General features: G+C 39.9%; 1 protein-coding gene across 3 annotated transcripts; it reads left to right on the forward strand.

The window, feature by feature from the left end:
* The first annotated feature begins 605 nt into the window (after nt 1-605).
* On the forward strand, nt 606-27758 carry lamb3 (laminin subunit beta 3). 3 transcript variants are annotated; one of them, XM_074667050.1, is made up of 25 exons: nt 606-731; nt 5922-5953; nt 7871-7959; nt 8043-8092; nt 9359-9513; nt 15393-15507; nt 17679-17752; nt 17883-18074; nt 18429-18492; nt 18574-18764; nt 18918-19038; nt 19892-20080; nt 20178-20333; nt 20433-20626; nt 20883-20979; nt 21909-22284; nt 22407-22567; nt 22761-22972; nt 24003-24209; nt 24300-24444; nt 24561-24768; nt 25107-25248; nt 25341-25517; nt 25619-25787; nt 26836-27758. In XM_074667050.1, exons 4-25 carry the CDS (start codon nt 8068-8070, stop codon nt 26973-26975), a joined length of 3510 nt encoding a protein of 1169 aa, XP_074523151.1. In that variant the 5' UTR covers nt 606-731; nt 5922-5953; nt 7871-7959; nt 8043-8067; the 3' UTR covers nt 26976-27758. The 3 variants fall into 3 exon arrangements, with proteins under 3 accessions (XP_074523151.1, XP_074523144.1, XP_074523136.1); XM_074667043.1 differs by lacking the exon at nt 7871-7959; XM_074667035.1 differs by lacking the exons at nt 606-731; nt 5922-5953; nt 7871-7959; nt 8043-8092 and having other exon boundaries at nt 9331-9513.
* The last annotated feature ends 27 nt before the right edge of the window (nt 27759-27785 follow it).

A 27785-nucleotide genomic window follows, 5' to 3' on the forward strand; every position in this document is an offset into this window, starting at 1 on the left:
CATGTAATTTTAAAACAGTCCGCTTGGCTGTAGAGACACTTCACTTACTGGTTTCAACAGTTCTTGCTTTCACAAGAACTTGATGTCAGAGTATATGAACAACCTGGGATCTCTTTCACCAATTAAATCAGCTGTTTTCCCCCCAATTTTTGCCCAATTTAGTTTAATGCCATGAGACCAATTCTGATGTGATCGTGACATGTCTTTAATTCTACAATGCTCTACAATAGAAAGAAAACAATTCAAAACAAAAAACACATTAGTGCAGTGCTGTGTATAGAGTTTTTGAAGGGCAAGGGCAACAAGAAGAAAAGAAGCAGGTGTTTTTGCAACCCAAGAGGGTAGTCAAGTGTGTTGGCTCCAGAGAGATAATTTCAGCCCCTGTTTTTCATCAAATGGGCAATGAGGGGGGTGACTGCCCTGCTCTTGGGCACGCCACTGCCTCGGAGCTAACATTTAGTCAAAGTTTACTAAATTAAATAAATCACTTATAAATTATAAGTGTAGCTTATTCTATTGAGAAAAAACTAAATATTTCATCACATAGTGATAATATAAAAGATGGTATGAGAAGGAGCTTCACTCTCTTGCCACCTAGTGGCCCGGAGTCTCCGCACACTATCCAAATTACTTTTAGCGAGGTGTGTGTTTGTTTTGGGATCAAACGGAGATGGGATCGAGACAAGTTTTCTTTGTTCAAGACAACTTTTTACTGGATACAACGCGCCGAGGTGAGGTATCTTTCAGTACAGTTACATAGCGATACGGTTTGAAACTTGACCTCAAGCAAACGTTGTCGTAGCCGGCTACATGTATCGACATCGTCAGCCCTGTGCTCCGACGTATCTGTAGGCTAACTTGACAACGAGCCAACACTGTCAGTTTGTTTAGTTGCTATTCAGCGCAGCTGGCAGTCCGGTACATGTCTGTAATGTCTAACTTTAGTGAATCCTGGTTATGTCCTGCCAGTCATCTACCAAGCAGAGGTAACGTAACCTCACTCTTCATTTTATTGATAGACTCTCAAGTTTGAACAGACATACAAACAGAAATAACTGCTGACTGTGGGTTGGAATGAACATTATCACGAACAGATTAGCCCCTGTGTTAGCCTTTAGCTTGGGCTGTATCACTGTCCCGTTTAGCTTTCTTCAGCTCCTCTGTCCTTTTTCTGTCTGACATTTAGGCTCCTGTGCCCACTGTCACTGACACAAAATTAATCATAGGTACATTTTCAGCAGAGAATAACTCGTATGTCTGTTTTTTTTTTTTTTTTTTTTTTTAATCTCTTGTCACGACTAAACTTCGTCAGTCGGCGTAGTGTTGTCATAGAGACCTAGATGTGCCGTTATTCAATCTAGTCCTTGTCGACCTGACCTGGAAGCTAAGAACTAACAATTAACAGTAACCTGTTACCAGCAATATTGTCTCTAATAATCTTATTTCAAAGTGTGGATTACGATCAGGTATATATCTAGAAGGGAGACTTTTTCAAGCTCACTTTTAAACTCCTTACAGGGTCAATGTTACAATTGTGAGGGGGGTCCTTGGAAAAGTGTCCTACCTAAAAGGGGTCCGTGGTCTAAAAACGTCTGAAAACCCCTGCTATAGAGAGGATATGCACAAAAACAGGCCGGGGTCCAATTTCCCCTGATTTTTTTTTTTTTTAACCGAAATCACTCAAAAAAAATAGCTGACAAATAGAGCATTCATAACAATAAGTATGTAAGGGTTGCTGGCCCATGGTCACTGTCACAAAATAAAATGTGTCCTATTTGAGCAAAATGTTGGACACCCCTTTTCGAGACACAATTATGTCCTTCATTGCAGCAGTCTGACGTTCAGTCATAATAAATCTTTGAATGCTATGATAAACCAAAACCAACACCGCTAAACAAGAGATTTTAATCAATGTGAAAAAAAGTAAGTGTTATCAGCCTTACCATCAAAACCTGTGAGGGGTTCTAGTTTTTGGTGGATGGATGCTTACTTTTCTGGGGCTAAAACACTTACACTAATGAGCTCATAGGCTGAATTTTGACTCCCCAAGTATTCAAAGTGGATCACTTTGTACCATTTCATGCATTCACCAACAGCATTATTTAACCTCATTGTTTGGAAGTAATGCCTCCTCACAAATCCGTACATGGTTGTAACTAGGTCGATATGTGGGGGGCAGTTTTCATGTATTTATCTCATTGTTCCAAGGAGCTTACGGAAAGGAAACCCAAAGAGCAGAGACTACAACCTTTGCTCAACTTTTAGCTCACGTGCCTGTGCTGAAAGTTTTATTGTTCTCAGTCTGTAAACAACAACAGTCTCTCACAGTGTTTGCTGAGTGTTGGTTCCTGCTGGGGGAAAGGTTACATCTGTTAATTTAACAGGAGCATTAGCTTTTAATCATTGATAAAAGGATAAGAAGAACAACAAACAAAACCATATTGGAAGTTTTTTTCACTATAAGTTAGTCCTGAAGCCTGTAAACATTAAAGGCCCACACTGGGAAACTTGACGGCCAATAAAACTCTTATTGATGCTGTAAAAACACACCAGTGGGTAAAAGTTCTGTTCAGAGAAACACTTAATCTCCTTCAACTGTCTGATGTGTTGAGAAGTGGAATGAGTCACCTCCCCGTCACCAGACTCTGGGAATTCCCAGACACAACAGCTACACCAACAGGTCACAAAACAAATAGAGCTCCCCCTGGTGGCTGGCTGCTGTATGAGTCTGCAGATTTGCGACAACCTTGCATCGCCTTAGGGTGAGAGAGACAGACAGGTACAATAGCCAGAATAAAATCCATGTTGACTAAATGGAGGGATATTTGACCATTGCAAACTTGAGTTCGGTCATGAACACTCTCATCATGCATTTAAATCATTTATTACCAAATGGAAAGTCAGTTACAGTCAGGGTTATAGTTCTGCTTTTTAGAATACTCCCTGGATCGCCATAAAGTCACTCCAAAAAAACGGAGCCAACTCTGAGTTTGGGAATTTTAAAACTCATACTAAAGATTTTTTTTTTTGAGGCATACCTGCCTTAGACCACACAGCACAAACTTTGATGCAGGATGTACCCCAAGCAGTTCATGTAAGAGTAAAGTAAATAAAAGTGAACATTAGGGGTGCACAGATCACAATTTTCTGGCCGATCACCGATCACTGCTATTTAAAAAAACCTGACCTGCCAATACCGATTTGGGCCGATACCGATATGTTTTTTTTTTGTTTTTTTTTTCGTAATTTTTTAATTTTTTATAGCTAACAGCATATACCTTCAATGTTCCAATCTTGTTTCATTGAAAGTCATCAAACAATACTTGTGAAACAATAAAATCTCTATGTTTTAACTTAAACAACCAAAACAGTGTTCTGAGTTTTAGGTCTCAGAGCAAAAAGCAACAATCGCCTTCCCAGCAGCCAACTCTGAGTTTGGGAATTTTAAAACTCATACTAAAGATTTTTTTTTTTGAGGCATACCTGCCTTAGACCACACAGCACAAACTTTGATGCAGGATGTACCCCAAGCAGTTCATGTAAGAGTAAAGTAAATAAAAGTGAACATTAGGGGTGCACAGATCACAATTTTCTGGCCGATCACCGATCACTGCTATTTAAAAAAACCTGACCTGCCAATACCGATTTGGGCCGATACCGATATGTTTTTTTTTTGTTTTTTTTTTCGTAATTTTTTAATTTTTTATAGCTAACAGCATATACCTTCAATGTTCCAATCTTGTTTCATTGAAAGTCATCAAACAATACTTGTGAAACAATAAAATCTCTATGTTTTAACTTAAACAACCAAAACAGTGTTCTGAGTTTTAGGTCTCAGAGCAAAAAGCAACAATCGCCTTCCCAGCAGTATACAAGATCAATTTCATACGTAAGGATGGGCCGATCACTGATCCCTGATCCCTGATCACCGATCACCGATCACCGATTCTCCAAAATTAAGGAAATCAGCACCGATCAATCGGTGCATGTCTAGTTAATATTATGTTATTTAATTTTTCGTTTTTATTTTCTTATTTTTATTTCTTTTTTTTTTATCCTTATTCATATTCTTCTCTACAGTGTAATTTTTCTTGTCTTTTGCAGAATCTTTTATCCTCTTTTCTTCAGCCTTTTCATTTCCTTTTTTGCTGCCTCTCATCTGCTCTTTTGCTGCACTTTTTTACTTCTTTGCAGCCCTTTTAATCCCCTTTTTGCAGTTTTTTGCATTTCCTTTGCTGCAGGGCTCTTCTTCTTTGCTTTTGCTGCCTTTTCCATCTCCTTTGCCGGCTTTTTCACCTCCTTTCTGATCTCTTTTGATGAACTTTGAACCATTTCTTTGCTGCTTTTATATGCTTACTGAATCCAATCCAGCCCTAATTTGGACCTAATCCAGACATACAGTCCGAAATCAATCTAAACTTTATCTAGGCGTTCATCTAGACAAAGCCAATATGAACCTAACACAGACTTCTGGTCCAAACCCAATCTCAATGAAATCCAGACATCAGGCCTTAACCCTTCCAAACCTTTCCAGACATTAAATCCAAACCCAAGCCGAACCTAATTTGGACATTCAGTCGGATCCCCTGGACCTAATCTGGAAGTCCAGTGCTAACCAAATCTGAACCTAATACGGGTGTCCGGTCCAAACCTAATGCAAACCTTATCTGGATGTCCAGTCTGAACCCAATCCAAACTTTATCCAGACATTTGGACCAAACCCAATCTGAACCTTATCCGGAAACCTGGTCCAGCTCAGCATTCAGCAGTTCAGCTCAAGCTTTTAACAATATTCAGTAGACATGCACCGATCTGTGCTGATTTCCTTCATTTTGGGGGATCAGTGATCAGGGATTGGTGATCGGCCCCTCCTACACATGAAACTGATCTTATAAACCTTCGGGAAGGTCTGGCTGCCAGCCATTGTTGCTTTTTGCTCTGAGACCTAAAACTCAGGACACTTAATTGGTTGTTTCAGTGAAACATGAAGATTTTATTGCCTAGGTATTGTTCAATGATTTTCAATAAAATAAGATTGGAACATTGAAGGCATATGCTGTCAGTTACAAAAAATAAAAAATAAAAATCGGTATCGGCAGGTCAGGCTTTTTAAGATCGGTGACTGGTGATTGGCCAGAAAATTGTGAGCGGTGCACCCCTAATGTTCAGACATTTCTTCATTCATTAATCCTCAGCCTTCTGCATTCACAGCACAATTTCTTCAGAAACTGAAAATCTAGTTCAGTGAGCTCCACCCTGTCCGGAGGGAAAATAAATAACAGAGCAGATATTAATATCAGGTTACTAACCACCAAATTTTTGACCCTGCCAGATAGAAACAGTCTCTGGATCTGCCTTTACTGTTGTCCTCAGTTTACACAGGTGTGTCTCTACCTTAGACTCGTGGCTGGAGTTAAAAGAGAGGAAACACCAGGCCGTTACCAGGAAATAAATCACAGCTCCAGGAGCTATTGGAGACATGATTGTACTCGTCTGAAGTTGTGAGTGCACGGAAGCCTTTGTGTGCGTGTGTGTGAGGTGAATCAGGAGACACACCCTGTACCTAGACTTAGTCAGTGTGTCTGCGGAGAATGGAGAAAAACATAAGGTGTGTGCTCAGCTGGCCCTGGGGCTACTATTTCTGAGGTGACGATCAGGAGAAGTTCAGGAGAAGAGGAGCACAGCATGGCAGAGCTGAAACACTGCCCGCAGGGTATCTGTTGTGTCTGTGAGGAGGGAGGAGCAGTGTGTGTGTGACACTGTTTAACCCCAAGATCATTTTTCTTTAATAGAATGGAAAAGGCCATTAAACAAGGCTAAAATAATGTTTCCCATTTGTCATCATATTAAAAGAATAACAAAAAAATGTTTAACATCCACATGCCTCTGTGCTCAAAATTAATGTGACGTTGTTTTTTCAGTCCACAGAAGTAAAAACATCACTGAAGATATGGTCAGTGTGCTCAATCCTTTCTTTTGAGATTTTGTTTTTGCTAATTATCACTGATTGTTTTAAGAGTGACTCTGTGTTTCAAGTCATTATATATTCAACGTTTGTTGTCGTTCTTTGGAAATGTTTTTTTATGCCGCTAAAAGCCAGAAATTTTGGTCATTTTCATAGAGCAAATTTTGGACACAACTCATATGTGAGTGGTACATTTTTGGAAGAAAAAATATTCAAGACATATGACCGGGTGGTGTCTGTAATTTATTATAATACACAAAAGGCATTATACCTTGAATGCAATGTTGTGAGATATAGTGGGTTTTTTTTTTACAGTGTGTATCTTTTGTACACTATGATGTCATCCCAGCTAGTGGGCACCACAATTTCTAGTCAGATAAACCAACTATCAATGTCTTTTTATTTATGTGGTAAAAATGTTGTCTAAATGATGTCTGAGCTGTAACACAGTAGCTAGTCAGCACTGTAGCTCCAGTCAGCAGCTAGTGCTATAATGCCCTACTACCTGGATGTACACAAGCACAGATGACGTCTAGTTATGGCCCCTTTGACCCAGGGATGCACGAATAGGCCAATCCAAAAACAGTCAAACAGAAAAACAGAGCCCAAGATATTTAATCTAGAAACTTAGACTACTTTTTACCTATGTTAACATGTTGCTGTGTTTCCTAATTTGATCCACCACCCTTGAACCATCAGTATCCTGATTCAGTCATCTCAGGGGTCTTGTAACAATAATAAAATGTGGGGAAAAGGTCGAAATTTTTCTGTATGGTTTGAAACCAAATTTGACCTTAGATTTTGTTGCTTTTTTACATTAATTGATAAAGAAAGGAATTGAAAAAAGGTTTAGATTTTGGAAAGTATTTCATGAACCCCTCCCCCACTGGGGAACCACTAGTCTAGAAATTGAAGATAAAGTTGTGTGTGGGCTGTGTCTGGTTAACTTATAACCACTGGAGCAATGCTTACTGGTGATGGTGGTGTTAGCTCTAATAACTTTAGCCAAACTTAGCAAACCACATATCACCCACAGACATTGTGATCACGTGTTTGGAATAAGTTGCACTAAATTTCGTCTGCACCCAGATTATTTTCTCACTTTAAGATTAGCCCTTAAATCAGAATTTATGAATAACACAGTGCCTGTTTTTTAAAATAACACAGCAACTTTGAAACACTGTCTAAAAGACTTTACAAAACAAACTTAAAGAGACCAACATTTGATACTTGTATTTGTGACTGTGCAGGTACATCTGCCAGTCAGTGAGCAGTTTTCATTAGCGTCACCAGATCTGAAATTAAAACTCTCAAGTTATGAATTACAAAAGGTGTAGTCTTCAGGTATGCTAGTGTGACTGGGAGACTTTTACTTTGTACAAAGAGCGAATTGCTAACATAAGCATCAATAACAGTGTTATACTATCCTGTTTATAAGCAGGGTTAATGTTAACCAAAGCAAACTACATGACTATGCTAACGTAGAAAATTAGTGCTAACAGAGTTCAGCTAAGGCTAACAGGAGTGTTAGCACTTCTGCTAACTATTTTGACAAACACAGGTATAAGAGAGTGATAGGTGTTAAATAATGACTATAAGAGATCAAAATTTACAGTGACATCTTGTTTTTTTAACCCCTCATTACCCATGCCTTTTGAATTGGTTTGTTTTACGTCTGCTTATCAACAGGAGTCATATTTCCTCCCAATCTGCGCTCAGTTGCCTTTTATATTTGAGTTCAAATGTGTGTTTTATCACCCCTAATTTAGTGTGTTTGTTTGTGACTCCTTGGTGTTGGTGTGTGTGTGATGTCTGCGTGTCTGTATGAGGGTGTGTTGATTCATGAAGTGAAGGGAGTGGAGGTGAAGGGTGTGACTCTGACACACACTGTATCATACCGTCCAGGTAAGGCGGTGTTTATAAAGCAGCCGCCAGGCAGCGACACACACATTAATAAGTCTGATAACAGGACTGATCATAACGTGGACTTACAGGTGAGTCTAACGTGGAGGAAGAGCCAGCTGGGACTGTACCTGAGTGATTCTACCTGCTGATTTACTTTTTTTATCTTTTCCAGATTTTTATCATAAGAGGAACACAGAATGAGAATATTTTTACTCCTAGCTGGTAAGATTTATTCCTTTTTCTTTACTGTCTGTATTTAAAGAAATATTGAAACATTCCACATCAGGCTTCAGCTTTATCATCACAGTTTTCTTCTGGAGGGAAGAAAAATAATCTGAATAGAGGGCCTGTAATGTTTGTTTGGAATGGAAACCTGCATACTCCTGCTTTCTCGGGTCGTGATTGTACACGTTTTGATAACCCTGACAGGATTTCAGTTGCCCGTGTCTGCGTTAAGCTGCTCCACCCAAAGCAGATCGCTGCTCATAGAAAGTTACTTCACAGTGGGATTTCTTTGAGTTTACAAAAAGAAAGCAAAACAAACTACAGGAGCTTGTTCACCACAGTCTTTGGATTGCATATTATTTTATGTAGTTTCACTTTGTCTCAATATAAAACATGTAGCAGCATCTTTCTAAGAAGTTAAGGTTTAGCAAATTCTCCTTAAAATTAGACACTCTGAAAAAGTCTTTGGATGGAAGGATGGATGATTTGAGATTAAGAGAGATTATGTTTTCTGCCACAGTGATGAACAAAAACTCTGTCTCTGCTCCCTCTCCCAGCCTTAGGTCTTTTCTTTTGTTTTGCTCAGTAGTCCGTCTCCAACTGACCTAGCTGTTAAGTCTCACTAGATCTGACAAAATCATGGATTTTAAATCAGCCTTTTCTGCTGAGAGACAGAGTCACAGGACTGGAAAACAGAACATTTCTAGATTTCACAGCAGAAAGAGTCGTGTCTGACCTTGTTTGACCTTGTTCAGAGACTGAGACATCCTGTTTGAGATGTCTTTAACCATCACCTGAAGAGAAAGTATTTTTTTTCGTGTCAGAGCAGTGACAGGGTTGAAGTTATAAACTGTCAGTTCAAGCAAGTGAGTTGATTAAAAGGGCCCTCAGACAAGGTTATTTAAGAATTCAAATACTTAAAGCATTACAAAAACAGGTAATTTCCTCAGAGGACCTTTTGTTGATGCCATAAATTCAGATTTAATCTGGAAGAAACTCATCTTATTGTACCTTTTCTAATCCATGGTTTAATGATTTATACTCTGCTGTGATTTGAGATTATGTAATGTGATGAGTGTTCTTCAAGACAGCATTCAAGACCTGACCCCCATCAATTTCTTTTCTTGTTTTTTTTCTTATATTTGTTTCTTTTTTCAAGCGTTTTTGAGTATCTTCAAAAGGTGCTATATAAATCTGATTTATTATAATTATTGTTTTTATTATTGTTATTATTGATGAGTAATACTGTTGTCCTTCTCACAGCCATAGCTGCAGTATCACAGGCCCAGAGCGACTGCTCTCGGGGAGCCTGCTACCCACCCACCAATGACTTGCTCCTGGGCAGAGCCAACCGTCTCCACACCACCTCCACCTGTGGGCTCTCAGGCTCCGAGGTCTTCTGCACCCCGTATGAAGAGGTAGGAAAAAACGTCTTTTGTTTGAGCCCCTCTCACCTCTTTGGATTCTATGGTTTGGAGACTTTGACGTTAACTTCAAGATAAGAGTTGACTTGTCTGCTGGGTTGATACCCGGACTCAAACTACAGTCCATAAGGGCAACAGAAAGACAGACAGTAAATTTGAGTTATTGATATTGGCTTATAAAAGCTCATATCAGCCAGATCAGAGCACACACACACACACACACACACACACACACACACACACACACACACACACACACACACACACACACACACATACACACACACACACACACACACACACACACACACACACACACACACACACACACACACACACACACACACATATGCGCGGCCCTGTACACCCGGACCAGGCATGGCTCTCCGTGAAGTCTGCACCAGGAGGAGTAGAGGTCATGGTGAACGGATGGATGTGCATGTGTCTGTGGTCCTTTTGGCTGGAACAGGGATTTATGAAATCGTTTGATTAGACTGCCAGAGCCTCGTGTTGCAACTGTACTCTTTGACCAACGTCTGAAAAGCCAACACCAGCTGACCATGTGCAAGCTCAGCAAAAAGCCCCAACACTTTTCAAATGCTGGTTTGGAAATAAGATTCTAACTTTGAAACAGGGGCATGCAGTAGGCAAGAGGTGAAATTAATATTTTGCTTTAAAAGGGGAGAAAAGTTTCTAATGTAAGATTAAGTCCTTTGTTTAAAATACTGACCAACAATTTAACTTTTTACTAAATCTAAACAGATCATCTTTATCTCAACTTCTTATGACTAATTTTGTAAAGTTTAAACTCAGTTTTGTGCCTCTGCTTTGCAGTTAGGATCCTCTTTAATACAGTTTTAGTTAGGTGTTGTAATCTGTGCAGCCTTTAGGCTTTGTTATGATGTAAAATGATAAGAAGGATGGTGCAATATGGACCAAGAGAGCAGCACAGATCAGGAGCTGAACTGTTGACCAGCAGCAACAGGAATTGCACATACACTTTGATATTGAATGTTAAATTTGGATGTGCAAATTAATAGTCAGTTTAGGTTTATTTTGCAGATGTTGAGGATAGCTATAATTCAGAAAATAGTACGTCTTTTACGCAGGAGAAAGAAGGGAAGGAGTGTGTTAGCCATGCTGTTTTTTACACCTTTCAAGTTGAAGTTTTGAGAATCTCTTTTAGATCTTCTCTGAACCACGTGATCCAAATCCAGCCCAGACAAAGCAGCAGTGACACACAGGCAGGTTAACCTTTGTGTTTACCTTACATAATTTCCATTCCTCAAAGGGTGTGTTGTGTTGATCACGCCTCAGGACATGGATATCTCCCTGTCTCCCTCCAATTGATCAACACTTTCCCCTTGCTCTTTTTTTTTTTTTTTTCATAACCTGAGCCGCACCTCGTCCAGACAGGGAGGGGAAGGAACACTCAGCTGCATCTCAGCACTGACACACAGAAACAAACACACATGCATGCATGAGTGGCAAAGAAGAGCAAGAATTACAAAGATGAGAGCTCGCTCAGAGCCTGTCAGATCTTGTTAGGTATGCTTCAGCGCTGAGACACATTTTGTAACAAATAATTAAATGAAAACTTTTAAGGAAAAGCTCGCAGAGAGACAGAGAGCACTGCTTCTTTTAGCCATCATATCTGTAAGAGATTCAATAAAGACTTAATTTTTTCAAATTAAAGTGGCCATTAATGTGCCCCTGCAAAAGGAAACTTCCACAGAAGCGCATTTGTACCGCTGAGTCCTGATGTAGGAATTGTAAGAATTTCTGTTGTAAAACCTTCTGCACAGTCCAGCCTTTGTGCCGTGAACCAGGTCAACTCACTCGGCTTGTAAGGAATTAAGTTATTTTTAAACCCTGACCCTTTTTTAATCACACATTTTCACGTCTGCATGACGACTGATAGGTCAAAAGATTTGCTGTGCTCCCAATTTGCTCCTGAGAGGCTCAGTCTGTTATCCAGGACTTCTGACAGCATTACAAAGCAGTTTATTCTGCTTTAGTTTGTCCATTTATCAAGTAGGGACAATGCACTACATAGCTGACAGGCCAGAGGTGTCTGGGAATTAGATTTGCTGATGTTTGAAGCTATTCAGACTAAAACTTTTTTTTAGTACAAGGCCGTTGACAAGTTTGTTCTACTGTAATGATCAGATGTTTTAATGGAAGTGAACATTGTCTCCAAACAGCAAACTTCAGCTGTGAGAAACAAAGCCCTGGCAGAAGCTCTTTAAACTGCAGTTCTCAGAGTGTCCACTTGAGGCTGGCTGTAGAAACACCTGGAACCACACACACCAAATCCAAAAAGCCAGTTTTCACAGCATTAAAAAATAAATAAATCAATAATAATAATAAAAAAAACTGGTGTGGTCTAAATAGCTCATTTATTTTTTAGTAGGCACTGTACATGAGATAATGTCTCTTTTTTATAACTTGTTATTCTCAAAGTTAATACATCCAAGAGTTTTGCCCATATAAGGGTATGGCTGACTTGACTGACAGGCTGGCGCCTCGTAGCTGAGGGTTGAGTTCAGTATTTCCCATGTGGTGACGATTGGCTTCAGAACTCTGAATCTGAAATAAATTGTAGATGTTAACGAGAGTATGTACAGATATTTTACAGTCTATGGTGGCCTCCTCTGATTTTGCATTTAGCCTCAAGTGGACACTTAAGGAACTGCAATTTGTAACCAGTGGCAGCTGGTGGAGTCTTCTCCAGAGGGGCTATAACTCCAAAACAGACATGCCATTTTTTCCTTCTCCATTCTGTGCCTCTGATTGTCTCCGACTCCTGCGGCCCAACTTGTCAATCAGCTGCACTTTGTAACTTTCGTCTATGACGTTGGAGGGAGGGTGGTGATATGTAAATTGAGCTGCAATCAGCTCTGCGCTGGATCTCTGTATATAATGCAGTCTCTCTGATGTCATCCGTCTGCTTCTGAAGCAGATTTTTGAAGCAAATCAGCTATTACGGCCATATTAGAAGTGAGGGAAGCTTTGAGTACAGCTATAGGGCGCCCGTCAGTCACGTGAGCTAAGTTGTGCCTCTACTTGGGCGAGCTTGGGATCTTAATATCTTCTAAACTGCAGAGTTTCACTCCCCATACAGTGCTGATAGTGAAATTAGCAATTCAGACAGGAGATATTATTTGAACCAGGCTGCAAATATGTTAATTTATGAAAACAGCTTTTTTTTGGCTTGGTGTGTTTGTGAATTTCGGTACTTCCAGAGCCAACCTCAAACGGACACTCGAGAAACAGCAGATTTTAGCACTTCCGCATTGTCTAATTATCTTGGAGAGTCCTGTCTCTCGTGTTGAAGAGGAGCCACTGCACATATACAACTTTTCACAAGAGTCTATGGCCAAAGTTTTCTGTGCCCACGGCAGAAATCACGTCACCGATCAGACAACACAGATGAATGAAGAAACTTTATTCATTTTATTTATCATATATTATTTATCTTGCTTCATTTAAAAATATATGTACAAACAGCTCAGACTATTGTTATTAATATTATTTATTTTCAAAATCTTACTGAAGGTAATGTTGTGGGTGGTGGGGTGGTGCCTGAGCGCCCTCTATTGGCCAGCCACTGCTCTTTATAACATTAAAGCATCCACCTCTGGATTGCTGCTTATTGGCAAGCTGAACTCTGAAATAAATTAAAAAAAAAAAAATAAAAATTCAAGCAGAGATTCTTTCCAAAATGTTGTAAGATGCCATCCTGTGCCAGAGAGAGATGAAATGATTGGTTAGTTGATGCAACACTCAGACAACCATGAGCCGTGTGTGTCTGCTGTGTCAAAAGACACAAACTTTCCACTTCAAAAAGCCAAACTGAATGACTTTTAACCTTCATGGACCATGTGAAGCAGCATGTCTGTCTGTCAGCTGTAACCGAGGTGTGGTTGTACTTATATGGACCAACACTGTTTGACCTCAGATAAGATAAGATTTACTGTTTTATTTTATAAGAGGGGAAATGTCCATCTTAGATTTAATGTATTAAAGTTGATTCATGATTAAGCTTTTTTTTAGATAATTTAGAGCAAAAACTTCATTATTTCCATGTGTAGAGTTTAACTTAGTGCTGGACTTGGTGAGAGTTATCTGAGCTTTATCTGTCTGACATGACTGTGACCCTCACAGATGAAGAAAAGGTGACGAAGCGGTGACAGATAAAGTTTCTTTAAACTTTTTACACCTGTGAACTGCAGCAATCATGAAATTCAAAAAGTGCTCACTCCTTCATTCTGATGGCCCCATGGAAAAAACAGTAACCTATAAACGAGCCCAAAATTAACCATATGAAACCATCAGAACTGTTCCTTTTATTATAAAGACAATTTAGTGAGCTTAAAATCATGACTTAAGGCTGAATTGGCAGGAATTGATCTCAAAGAGGGATCCCAAAACTCTGGTTAGCTCACAGCTCACAAAACACTTCACATATCTAACTTTCTGCACCCAAACCAGGATTCACTGTGTTGGTAATCATAAAAAACAGAGGGATAATGATAATCCTGATTATGTGGAGGACGGGGTTAGGACTGAAACGTCTTATCTTTTTACCATAAGGGCTGCTGTCTCCTCTGCATGGAGAGGTCAACAACCACATTGACTTTTGTTGCATCAGCTGCAACTAATAAAGACGTGGACAGGGGACAATAGAAAGGCAAAAATGTGCAGGCTCACACCTTTGATCCTAATAACTGGAATTTTACAGCATGGACACCTTGGACAGTCTGGGTACAAATAATCCACAGTTGAACATCATTTCAGATCATTTGAAAAAGAAAGAAAGAAAGAAAGAAAGAAAGAAAGAAAGAAAGAAAGAAAGAAAGAAATTCAAAAAACGCAACAACACAACAACAGACTTTTCTCATGAAAAGTGAAGTTCAGGGAGTTCTGTGAAAAAAAAGTTAAGTTAGATTATAGTTTCAACAGGAAAGAATGGAAAAGATCTACACAGTCTTTCAAGTTTTTGTACCACGCTGTAAACATGTCAAATTTAACATCATCCTCCTTAAACAACTGACTCACTTTTGGAGTCAGCCTCGAGTGGTCACTTAAGGGAACTGCAGCTTTTCACACTTAGGTGCTGGCTCCATTTCTCCTGCTGCAGTTCGTCGCTGGATTGAGACACAAAGCTGGAAAGGAAAAGTTTACCCATGCCAAATTGTCGAACAGCAAATAAAGAGCAAACAAAGAGGGAACTTTTCCCCACCGGGATATCAGCCAACGTGTGCCAGCGTGGCAGACATGTCCAGAGTACCAACATGTTGAACCTTACCTCAAAAACAACAATTTGGGCTTCACGAGTTTACTTGTATGAATAAAATTTGAACCTATTTGCTCGTGAATTAAATAAAAAGTAAACATTTTACCTTCAACACATCTGGTTGAGTGGAAAAATTGGGAAAAACTGACTTTCACAACTAATGTGTTTTCCTTGGTCCAAAGCCAAACGACTTTGTGTCCTTTAAACTGAACGTATAAAACAACAGCATGAGATTTGAACTAGGCCATGGTCTTTGCACAATGTGGGCAAAGTTCCCTGAAGTTGTTGACCGGCTGAATTAAACATTGTTTAAATCAAATACTGCAGAGTTTAAGTCATCATCTGGGGTTGATTGATTTTCTGTCCCTCTGCTTCTGAGTGACCCCTGCACTGACACCGCTTATCTACCTGGCACAGAGATGGGACAAAGAGACAGATTTAGAAGTCAGTCTTGGGTCCATGGGTCAGTTTGAGGACAGATGTCCGACTAAGAAGTTATGTAATTCCATATGAACATGCATCTCTTTTTAAATTGTTTCTAATCCAGATTTTTATTTCTGCTTTTTCTCTTTAGAGGAGGATGAAGTGTTGTCCATGCGACTCCAGGGACCCAGACGGTCCACTTGCACACACGCTCCAGGAGGTCCTGTCCACAGCTTCACCTGACAGATGGTGGCAGTCCAAAAAAGGTTTGGAAATAAGGAAACTTTATCATCTTCTGTCATCATTTGTATTGTTTATAGGCTTTATTTCTGCCTTTATTCAGAGCGTAAAGTACAGCAGATTTAGAAGGACACCGGTGACAGTGGGGAGTGACATGTGGGGAAGGGCTGACCGCCAAATTACCTTGACAACATTATTATTATCAACCTAAAATATCTGCAATACATACAGTGGGCTAAAGGCCTCACATTCTCATATCATTTCTAAATACTTGTGCAAATAGTTTTGATTTCATGTTCCACAGGTTTAGTTGCCAGAATTAGAAAATGTGGAGTACAGATGGCCTAGTGGTTTAAGTCGTGCTCCAACAGGTTCGCCCTCATGTGGGTGGCCCAGGTTTGAATCCAGCCTCTGGCTTTTTTCATGCCCCATTCTCACCCTGTTTCCTGCTCTATCCACTATCTTCAGTACTATCTAATTAAAGGCATAAAAAGCCCAAAAAATAAAATATAAAAACAAACAAAACAAAACAAAACAAAATATATAGAAAATGTCTGCTCCATTTCGAAGTCTTATTGGTATACAACATCTAGACAAGACAAGGAGTCTGATCCCATCCCTGCCCATCATGAGTAGAGACCTTTAAGACCTTAGTAAGAGACCTTTAATAAGTCGCAGTGACAAGGACAAACTTCTTTTAACAAAGAGAAACCAAGAGCACACCCAGACTGATGTTAGACAGACATCTGCTAATAGCAGCATAACATCTGGAAGAAAACAATCATAACACAAAGTAAATGAGAAAAAGATCACATATCCTGCCCCCTTGGTGAGCATTTTCCTGATCACATCAAATTATTGCTAAAGTAAAAGTCCTAAAAAAAGGCGAAAAAGGAGCACCCTCCAACTGGATACTATTCAAGATGCACAAAAAGTCCACACAACAGTTAAAAAGTCAGCACACAAAAATGCCCTTGCTCAGTTTTGCATCAGAATAGCATACAGCCTAGCAGGTTAAGAAGAAAATATAAATAAAAAATATTTAAAATAATAGCATTTATTATTATTATTATTATTATTATTATTATTATTATTATTATTATTAGTAGTAGTAGTAGTAGTAGTAGTAGTAGTAGTAGTAGTAGTATTTCTTTATTTCTTTCTCTAATTTTTTTTTTTTTGATAGCCTGGCCAAATATTGATGACCCTGTATTGTGGGAGGGATTGTGGGAACTTAACTTAAGTCAATAAAAAAAAAATCTAAAAAGGGTACCCTGTAATGATTAAGGTTTCTTAAAATGACGTTTACTCCTGCAGTTGTAAAAAAATAAAAATAAAATAAAAGAATTACCTTTGGTACTTGAATTTCAGTTAACCTTATCCAGCTCTTTAAAACATTTCTCCTGATTTTCAAGCTTCTGTGAGGAACTTTTAATGTGTGACAATTTTGGTACAAAGTAGTTCTGTTTATGTAGGTGGATTGTTTTTAATTTAAACTATAAGCCTGCTTTCCTGTAACTGCTCACATCATCTACAATCAATCTTTACAGCAGGGTATGCGAGGAAAAGTATTTTGTTAAGCTCTTCGTCTGACACCTACAAGGTCACTGTGTTACCAGGGATTCAAATGAAATATAATGGAACAGCCTTGACATTTGTGGTTTTGTTTGAAGCTCATGAAGTTATGGAAATATCAATTTCAGCGCGTTTCGTAACCAACAAAAAAGAAAAAAAATCCTGGCAGAGGTGTTAAACTTTAATTCAGGGTTTGACATGTTAGCTCTTCACAGCGGGTGGAGATCAGCTGTCAGATTTTAGTTGCTGAGGTTGAGGTTGGAGAGTGTTTGTCTGAACTTGTATACGTGTTATAAAAAGTGTTTCTCTTTTATTATTGGAGGATTGTGAAATATGGGTCAAATACTCACTGTGGTGAACTGTAGCCTGTGTAGACCTGCAGTTAGAGGCAAACAAACTCTTCTTTATGCACTTATTTTGTTATCTGTTATCAACAATAACAACAAGTTCTTTACAAGTGAAAACTTTGCTAAGGCGTCAAAATTAAAGACCACATAAGCTTACCACTGAACTGAACAGCGCCCTCTGTTGTCTGGACACAGAAAGACTCCCAGTCTTTGTATTAAAGAGGGAGTCATCTAACACACTGAACCTGATGGAAATGTTCATTTTTGTCTTACAGAGGTGGAACCAGTCACACTCCAGTTTGACCTGGACAACATGTATCAGCTTGACAACCTGGTGCTCACTTTCAAGGTGTGATACTCTTCAGAGTTTGATGAATTTCAAACTGCATCCTCATTTTTAAGCATCATGTAATAATCTGTAACACAAAAGCCTCATTTATCAATGTCAGCGTGAAATTTTAACTCTTCACTCTCTGCAGGGTCCTCGTCCCAGCGCCTTCGTCATAGAGAAGACTCTGGATAAAGGGAAGACCTGGCAGCCTGCGCTCCACTTGGCTACAGACTGTAGGAGGTCTTTCCCTGGCATCCCAACAGCATCTCCTGTTGACCTGGATCACACATACTGCTACACGCTGCCCTCTACTGACGAGGAGCCATACAGAGATCACACAGTAAGGAATCCTCCACGGAAATTAAAAACTAAAACATATTATAAAAGATCATTACTTGTCATTAATAGATGAAAACTCTTATTTAAATCCATATTGAAACTCTTATTACTGTAATGTGTTAGTTTACATTATAATTAAAAATGTTCATTTACTGTACGTGGTCATAAGAAAGACAAAATTATTTTCTCATTATCTTTTTTTTCGACTCATAAGAAAACTCTAATTTAATATACAAAATAAACACGTAGATAAACATTGATAGGAAATAAAGATCTAGCAGTTGCTGTACCTGTAGGAGCTAAGATAAAGGTAAACATGTTGTGATGGAGGAAAATGTACTTTTCTCTGTTTCAGATCCAGTTCAGTCCTCTGCGTCAGTACGCCTATGTTCCCGTCCCAAACCATGAAAAAATTGAGGGTAAGTATCTTTTGACTACACCTTCGTTATGGGTGTTAACTAACACACCTGTATGTGACTGACAGCTCTCTTTTCCTTCAGGTGTGTCAGGGATCACGGGGCTCAGAGTCAAGCTGCTGGAGTTTGGAGAAGTCCCTCAAATCCCAGGCAGGACCCTGAGCAAGTTTTACGCCCTGCGGGACATGAGAGTGATCGGCAGCTGCATGTGCCACGGACACGCCAACAGATGTCTGCCAGAAACATCCACCTACCCACAGTACACAGGCATCAAGGTACGCTGAGTTTGGAGATTTGGGAGTTTTATCCATCTCTGGACTTATCTTTCTTAAAATAGCCAAATAAATCTAAGCAAAGTTTCCAAATGTGTGACTATAAGGGTAGAAAACATGCAAGCAAATATTACAAACATTTGTCTTTATCTGCAGGTGAATCCTCAGTGTGACTGTCAGCACAACACAGCCGGTGTGAACTGTGAGCGCTGTGCTGAACTCTACAACGATCTGCCCTGGAGGCCTGCAGAGGAGGAGGACACCCATACCTGCCAACGTAAGACTCTGACTAAATGTTACATGTCTCTTTACACACCGAATGATATCATCACGGCAAATAAATATTGTTGGTAAACATGGAAGTAGCATCCAACATTTAGATAAATGCATTTTTTCCTCTGAAAATACACAAACAATACATACTCAACGAGCCAATACATTTCAGCTGCACAATGATCCCTTTTCAAATTGGACCCATGACCCACAAAGAGTAAGGAAACACAACAGTTTTCCCTTTTTAAGTAGAAAAGTGATTTTAGAAAGAGAATTTTTTTAACAAAGTTTATTTATAATTTTTGTAGTACAATACAATACAATACATGACATAAGGTTCCCCTGACTCCCACCCTCCACCCACGGTAACACTGAGGAGGCCACTTAATATCAAAGAACATAATAAATAAATGAGAAAGACAAAATCACAACAGCAAAAATAATAAGGAAAGAAAACATGATTAAAAAATGATAATGATTAGGAAAAATTAAATTAAAATCACAGTAGACAAATAAAGTAAAGAAATTAACACACTCCATCACCTTGGTAACAAGCAGTTACCTAAGAACACATAAAGGAGGTGCAGCAATACATAAACCAACTGGTAGAAAATTTGACAATGTTTAAAGTTAGGATATTAAAGGTCACTCATTTGTAAAATATTCAGAGCTTAAACTTTCAACATGATTTAAAAACAGCTGCCATATCTGTAAGAGCTGTAAGAGGTTTTTAAATTAGCAGTATAATTTTTCTAGCATCAAAGGCTCGTCCTGGCTGCAGTCTCTTCTGTCATTTTTTCATGTTTTCTCCTGTCATAAAAATATCATAACTCATTTCCCCTCTGTCCTCTCCCCAGGCTGCGAGTGCAACAACCACGCCCAGCGCTGTCATTTTGACCAGACTGTGTACGAGGCCAGTGGGCGCAAGAGTGGAGGTGTGTGTGAGGGATGTCTGCACCACACCATGGGTCCGAAGTGTGACCAGTGTGTCCCAGGATACCAGCCGAACCCCCTCAGCCGAATGGACCGCCCTGATGCCTGCATACGTAAGTTAGAGGAGCTCTATGAACTTCATGGAGAAATGGTGTTTATTTCCTTATTTATTGGCGGCTCATGTTTGTGTTGTTGTTGTGTTTCTGACAGGCTGTGTCTGCAACGCTGAGGGCTCAGTAAATGGAGGCCAGTGTGATGAAAACTCAGACACCTGCAAGTGCAAAGCCAATGTTGAAGGTCAGCGCTGTGACCGTTGTAAGAGAGGATACTACGGCCTGAGTGCCTCCAACCCTCTGGGCTGCTCCAGTGAGTCATCAAACCGTTTCTTTAGAGATACACTACAACTACCTAGGCTGTAACTGTAACTGTTAAACACTTTTCACTCACATGACCTCTGTTTTCCAGGGTGTTCCTGCTCAGAGGACGGCTCGCTGTCTGACACCTGTGACCCGCTGACCGGACAGTGTGTCTGCCGTCCTCACTTCCACGGACGGGCCTGTGACGCATGCGCAAAAGGCTACTGGAAACCATCCTCAACAGGGCGCTGCGAGCTCTGCAGCTGTGACCCCACCAGGTCATACAGCGATACCTGTGACCAGGTATGTGCAGGATTCACACCTTTCTCCTATTAGATAACAGACCCTTTAACAGAGACACTGTTCTGTGTTTGACCTGTTGGCTTCACTAGACAATCACAGCACAGAGGTGCAAGCTAGTGGCGCCACCTTATGGTCACAGAAATAAGACAGAAGCATCAACATGATGATGTGGTTGGGTGACTAAATTTCATCAGGGAACAGATATTTTGTGTTGCTGTATTTTAACTAAATATCTTCTTGTTTTCTGTCTCCTCAGGCGACAGGTCAGTGCAGCTGCAGACCAGGTTTTGGAGGCAGGAGATGCACTGATTGCCCTGCTAACGCATATGGAAACCCTATTGTCGGCTGCCAGCGTAAGTGAGCCCTCTTTGATTACTCTGTTTGATAGTAAGATGCATTTCTCTTGCAAGGGCCACATGTGAGGGGAAATAGCTGCTGTCACACATAAAAAGTCTGAGATTTCATTTGCACCACTGTCCATGAACATATATCACAGCTTTTATCTCAGATTGTTATGGCACTGCACTACCTGCACTGTGAAAACAGGTTGTTTTTCTTGTCTTTATTTTATTTTTTCCCTCATATTTTCATATTTAAATCTGTATATTTTTTCGAGACTTTTTTATAGTAAATCTTTTTATACTATACTGTCAGAAGAGAAGAACAGTATTTAGATTTTTCTTACTGTCTTAAAATGACTTACAGTTATTAAAAAATACATATACATTTTCCTTCTCGAACTGGTGTTTTAGAAAAAAACTTTAAATATTACAAACTCTTTGTTTTAGCTGCTGTCTCTTTAAGGCTCCCAGCTCTACAAACCCCCCTTCCCTCTAAATGATTGTCAGGGTAGAGTTATGGGCAGACCTTGGTGTTTGAGGCCCACCCCCCAAATGTGCCATGAACCAGTTAGGGAATCCTTATGTGATGATGACTGCGTCTTTTCAGCAAGTCTCGTGACGATCTTGTGCTGTTTTTTCTAACAGGTCGTTTTGAGCAGTTTCAGAGATTTCCACATTATATGAAAATGTACCAGTTAGAAAATCTGCACACATTTACTTCAAACACTGAGAATTTTTTTTTCAATCAATGTTCATATCCATGTATTTTTGTCAGAAAGAGTGCCATGTAGGAAAATTTCCACGATGAAGCCCACAATGTTTCTTCATTTAAACTCTACAAAATAAATACATAAATAAATAAACTAATCCCTTTTATCTTTGCTGTTGTCGTACAGTAGTAAATTTCTTGTCTTCTGATTTCCTCGTCTCTCCTCCTGCAGCGTGCAGGTGTAACGCTGAAGGAACCCTTCCAGGAATGTGCGACAAGAAGACCGGCGCCTGTTTGTGTCGACCAGGCGTCACAGGGACTCGCTGTGACTCCTGCAGCAAAGACCACTGCAACTCATTCCCCGCCTGCGAGTCCTGTCCCTCCTGTTACTTCACTCTGCACGCTCAGAGACGTAACATCACTCTGGCTTTGGAGAAATTCACCCCTGGCTTCCCTTTTCCTCCTGGGGGTACTGGTGATCCTGCTAACTTTGGACCCCGTATCCGTGCCCTAGAGGCCACTCTGAACCAGATCAAAGACTCCCTGACTCTTCCTCCTGGTAGTGCCAAACAGATCGATGATGCTCTTGCAGAACTGGACAAGCTCAGGTGAGGCACAGCAGAAAGTGTTGTTGATGTGCTGTGACTTTCTTGAGCATTTCTCTCTCTGCTCAGTCAGATTTTCTTTCCTGTTTATCTGTGATCTGACAACCATGACTTTTTTCTTACAGGGACGAGCTGGACAAGATTAACGAAAACCTTCCATCTCTGACAAAGACTCCTGGTCTGGACTCAGAGCTGGACAAACTGAAGGCCTTGCTGGACCGCCTAAGTGTGGAGTACAGAGACAAGAAGGCTGCCATAGAGAAAACCATCAGTCCTGACAGTTTAGGTCAGAAACAAAGACACATAGTAATCAGGTGTTAGATCAGTGCACAAAGTGTTGAAAAGCACCCAGAGTCTGCAAGAAGTATAGTTTGATCCTCATGAATTAGATCTCGTAGCTTGTCTTTGCTCCTACACAGACTTATTGATGCAGTATCATCAAAAACTGTTCTAACTTTAAGTCTGTCTGTTTCATCCAGGAGCTTTCAACGTCATCAAGAACGCTTACGATCAGTCCAAAGACGCAGCCAAAAAAGTGGAGGACACCAAAGAGCCTCTGGAAGAGTCGGCCGATAACAGGGACGAGACAAAGGATCTGTACAACAAAGTTCAGCCAGCCAACACCAAAGACCTGGACAAGCTGAACCAGAACATGGGGACCAAACCAAACCTCACTCCTGTGGCTAAAGAGGTAACTACCAGGACTCATGTTGTTTAACAATAAATGGTGAAAACAGCTGCTTTAGAGTTAATTGAATAGTTTTGTCTAACGAGGCCACATTGTAGTAAAGGAAAAATTGAATTTGAAAGTGAAGTTGTACATCAACTAGAATAAAACAACAAATTTTCAATATCTAACTAATAACAAAATTATATTATGAGATTTAAGGCACAATGTTAGTCTATATTTTGCCCATGTTTTATTTTGAAGGCAGACACATTATAGACACATAAATCATTAGAGCTGAGTTTTAGACCTACTGACTCATTCTACCCCTGAGGGCAAAGAGGAGAAGGGTCAGATTAAGTGCACAAGTGTTCCCTAAACAGATGAGTTTTCAGACATCTCTTAAAAGTAGAAAGAGGCTCTGCGGATTGTATAGCTTTTGGTAATTCATTCCACCGTTTAGGCACAACAGAGGAGAAGAGTCTGGCTAGTGATTTGGAGCAAATCAGCTATATATTGTCGAAAAAATCACAATGCTTAATAAGTTAAGGAACAAATTGAGTTTGGTGTGAAAAATCTCGGGCCAATGTGCAGTCTTTGCAAGCTCCTGCATCTAATTTTAGTCCTCAGCCGATGAGTTAACCCTCACAATATGACTCATGCTCATATCTGATAATCTTAATGTCATGTGATTAACCATAGCCCTGTATTACAGCTTCCATCTGATAGAAATACGACTTTATTCTTCTAAAATGATGATTTAATTTATGTAAATCTTTGATTAATTTCTGACTTAATTTATGTAAATTTTGGAGTTTTTCTGTGTAAATAAACATGTTCCCTGCCATGTTGTCTTTTTCCTGCCGACTTATTCCTGCAGAACTAGTCACATTAACATTGCTACTTTTATGGCACACTACACAGAAAACAAGCAAGTAGTATTTTACAGATTCTTGTCCTTTACACAAAAATTGTATCCCTGTAGCCTACATGTCTCTTTTGTTTGGTTTGACTTCATATCTTAATTATTGCGCCTCCATTTGTGTCTTTCCAGGTGTGTGGCAGTACTCGCACAGAGCCCTGCACTCCTCTGAAGTGTGAAGGTGAAGACTTGTGCCCACCAGAGGGGGCGCCACCTTGTAAAAAAGGAGAGAAGTGTGTCGGCGCCTTGCCTCTCGGTAAAAAAGCGGACGCTGATGCCGATAACGTCAAAGACAAATTGGACACGCTGACTGAGAAGATCACAGATGCTACAGAGAAGGTGAACACACACTCTCACACACGTAAAGACACACTGCTGTAACTCTGACATATGAAGTTATCTGATCAGCGTAAATCCTTTTTTTCACAGCTCCAGGATGCTCAGGAGAAAACCAATCAGGTGCGAGAGACCGCTGAGAAGCTGTCCAATGGGATGAAGAAGGCCAGAGATGACATAGAGGGAGACTTACAGGAGACTCGGGAGGTTGTGAAAGAGCTCAAAGACTTCTTGGCAGGTAAAGACTGATTTAATATACAAGTTGGATTGACAGGTGCACTAAACACACAAGGAGAGGTCATAGTTAGTAGTTTGTTAATAATTCTGCTGCTGTTTCTGCTCGTCTCCTCACAGACCCGACCTCCAACCTGACCCACATCAAAGAGGTGAGCGACTGGATCCTGAAAGCCAAACTGCCTCTGAGCCTCAATGATCTGAAGAAGAAGCTGGACGAGCTGAAGAAACTGGCCGATAATCTTCCCGACAGCACGGCCGTGTTAAAGGACGCACAGCCTCAGCTGGACACCGCCAAGAAACTGCTGGATGACGCAAAGAAAGCCAGGTGAGCTCACACGGTTACTCACACGGTTACTCACGTCTGTTACGTTTCTGGCTTTGTTTATCCAAGATTTCTAAGGCCTCTAAGTTCAAAAATAGATGTTTGAATATTCTTCTGAAAAATGTTTTTATCATGAGGAATTCACTAAATGCACAAGCTCATTTTATCAAGTTTTGGTTAAGTTAAAAAATCTTAGTCTGAGCAGAAACGATTTTCTGAAATTACAATTTTTGATTGCTTCTGATACTTTGATCTCAGCTTCAGAGCTGAGTCTGATCGCTCTGTGTGTCTTTGTTTTGTTACACTTGTTTAAATGTTTTCACCTCTGGCTGCCTTCACAGGGACAAAGCACTGGGAGTAAAGGGCGAAGTGGACGACATCCTGTCAGGTCTGGGCTCAGTGGAGACCACCATGACTGATGTGGAGGAAAAACTGCAGGACAGCCTGGACACGATTGACGACCTGAAAGACAACCTGACAAAAGTGAGAACCATGAGGACATGAAATAGTAGACGTCCTGATGGCTCGTCGTCTGCTGAGTGTTAATAAACTTCACCATGCTTCTCTCCGTTCAGGCTCAGGACCAGATGACTCCAGCAGAAGAGACGCTGGATGATATAACAGATGTGACCAAGCCGTTGAAGCCTCAGCTGGATGAGCTCAAAAAGCTGCTGGACAAAGCACGAAAGGCAGCGGAGGACGCACAAGACACTGCAGATGAGGCAGAGAAAGAAGCAAATGATGGGAAGGAGGTGAGGGACCTGCTTGAAACACAAAATCTGATTCTGCAGCTGGCGTGGAAAAAACTGAAATTTAACTGAGAAGATCATCTTCATCCCCCTCTGTGTTTTAGGACTTGGTCCCTCTGGAGGAGCAGCTGAAGCGTCTCAAAGATAAGGTCCCCCCCACTCCTCCAGGTGGAGGTGGAGATTCAGGGCCGGTCGGGGATCGACTCACTAAGCTGAAGGAGGACGCTGGAAATTTGACCGACACCACCAACAACATGTTAAAAGATCTGGAAGGTAAAAACACTCCACAGTCTGTCACAGTGTCCATGTCACTCAGTCCAAAACATAGACTGCCCAATCATGAGGTTTAACCACAGTCATTAGCACAGTGTATTCAACACTAAACAGGGTGAGATGTACACTTCAAGCCATTCTATCCAATTAATTCTGATACTCAACATTTTTATTCTCTAAACATAGATTATTTTTCTGCTTTGAAAAAATATTCTCAAGCTAGGGTCTTTAAAAATATTTTCTGTAAAGGTCATCGCAACAATTCAACTTGATCACTTATGCCAACAGAAATACCAGTGGGTTTGATTAATGGTTAATATTTTATTTTGAAGTCAGTGCTTCAAAAACTGAGATCTCAACACGTTTATGTTTTATTTCAATAAGTTAAGTTCTCAGTTAAACTTAATATGAGCCATATTCTCCTGAAAAATCAAGAAAAAAATGTCTTATTTCAAGATATTTTTAGACCAAAAAAGGATTGCTTGAAAAAAAAAAACTTACAATGGGTTAAGAAAAAAAAAAAGTTTTGTATTTATTCTCACTTTAAGAAGCTAAATAAATGCATTTCCTTACACTGTTGGCAGATTTTTAGCAATTCCTATTTATCTTTTAACATCTTTTAATGAGACACTAAAAAAAGAAAAAGGTGAAGTCTTTTCCAGCAAACCAATTGAAAATATATAGAAGCTTAAAAAGCAGAGCAAACGTTCTCAAGCAGACTTACAAAACAGACACCTTTGTCCAAAGCAACGGCCAACATTCAACAGTTGTTGGAGTATGGTACCTTGCTCAGGAGCACCTCAACAGTGTTCAGGAATTTATGCACCTCTTCTCATTCCCAATCTTGTTCCATCCTGGGACTTAAACCTATGACCCTCCAGTCACAAACCCAAGTCCCTATGGGTGGAGCTACTGCTGCCCAGACTCTGTTTTGTTTCACTTCAGTCTGTCATTTGTACTTTCCAGAGAATCTATTTAAAGCACAACACAGGTATTTGTTTGGCTGTTTGTACCCAGGTCACTCACTTTACTATTTACCTTCTTCCAGGTAAGGCAGATTCTCTGAAGAAGCTGCAGGACGAGATCGTGGAGAAGTCAACAAAGCTTAACGGACTTGATACTGAGCTCAAAGAACTGTTGGCAGATCTCCGAAAGAAAGCCAGCGACCTGAGGACCTGCCAGGGCTAAGAGTCTGCTCAACGTCTCAACTGTTAATTCTAACCCACCCTTCAACAACATCCGCTGTTTGAACACATCTTCATTCTACTGCTACCACTCTTTTTTGGGAGTTAATCTCTTAAGAAAAAGATAGATAATAACCAACATAGAAAATGTGCACAGAGATGTAAATAATTACTCTTCTTTATGAGATAGATCATGTCATGTATAATCACAGGTGTCCCACACATTTCCAAACAAAGAAATCACTTGTCCTGACTGAAATTTTAAAATTTAGTTGCAGATTTTTCAGACAGTGTTCACAGTTACAGCACACATATATATCCAACCTAAATTTTTTTACAGGGCTGTTACATTCTAAAACTGAGAGAAAACATGGCCTTTTTTCATATAACATATGTAACTCCTACATGTCCAGACAAGCTCTGGTATTTGGTTATTTGTGATGCTCAAATGCTACACAGAAAAACTAGAGCATGAGTAATGATTAAACAGCACCTTTAAATCCACTATTCAATCAGCCTTTGACAAAGCACTGGTATTGTAGAATAATGTAGAGTATATATAGACAAACTTTTCAGTCAGAAACATTGTGATGTTTGTTTTTATTTCTGTTTTTTTATTGTTTAGTGTGATTTTTTTTTTTTTAAAGCCACTTAGGGCTCCTCCTCCTCTGACAGCTCTGCAATGACTCCACACGCTCCACTGTGAATGTTGCACCAGAATGTTTTTATTTGTCAGAAGTGCAGAAAGGGTGAATGTTACATTATTTATTTCTCTGTTGTTTTTGCAGAATCCACAGTATTTAAATAAAACCTT

This window comes from Halichoeres trimaculatus, unplaced genomic scaffold (genome assembly GCF_033239565.1).
Source record: "Halichoeres trimaculatus isolate MK-OKI-2021-1 unplaced genomic scaffold, fHalTri1.1 fHalTri1_scaffold_1, whole genome shotgun sequence".
In the NCBI taxonomy this organism is placed as follows: domain Eukaryota; kingdom Metazoa; phylum Chordata; class Actinopteri; order Labriformes; family Labridae; genus Halichoeres; species Halichoeres trimaculatus.

Excerpts from the sequence above, each read along its gene's own strand:
- lamb3 (XM_074667035.1), top strand. The coding sequence starts at position 9,331 with ATGAGTAATACTGTTGTCCTTCTCACAGCCATAGCTGCAGTATCACAG. Across the intron at positions 9,514-15,392 it reads TCTGCACCCCGTATGAAGAG|AGGAGGATGAAGTGTTGTCC; the intron begins GTAGGAAAAAAC and ends TTTTCTCTTTAG. Across the intron at positions 24,210-24,299 it reads TCACAGATGCTACAGAGAAG|CTCCAGGATGCTCAGGAGAA; the intron begins GTGAACACACAC and ends TTTTTTTCACAG.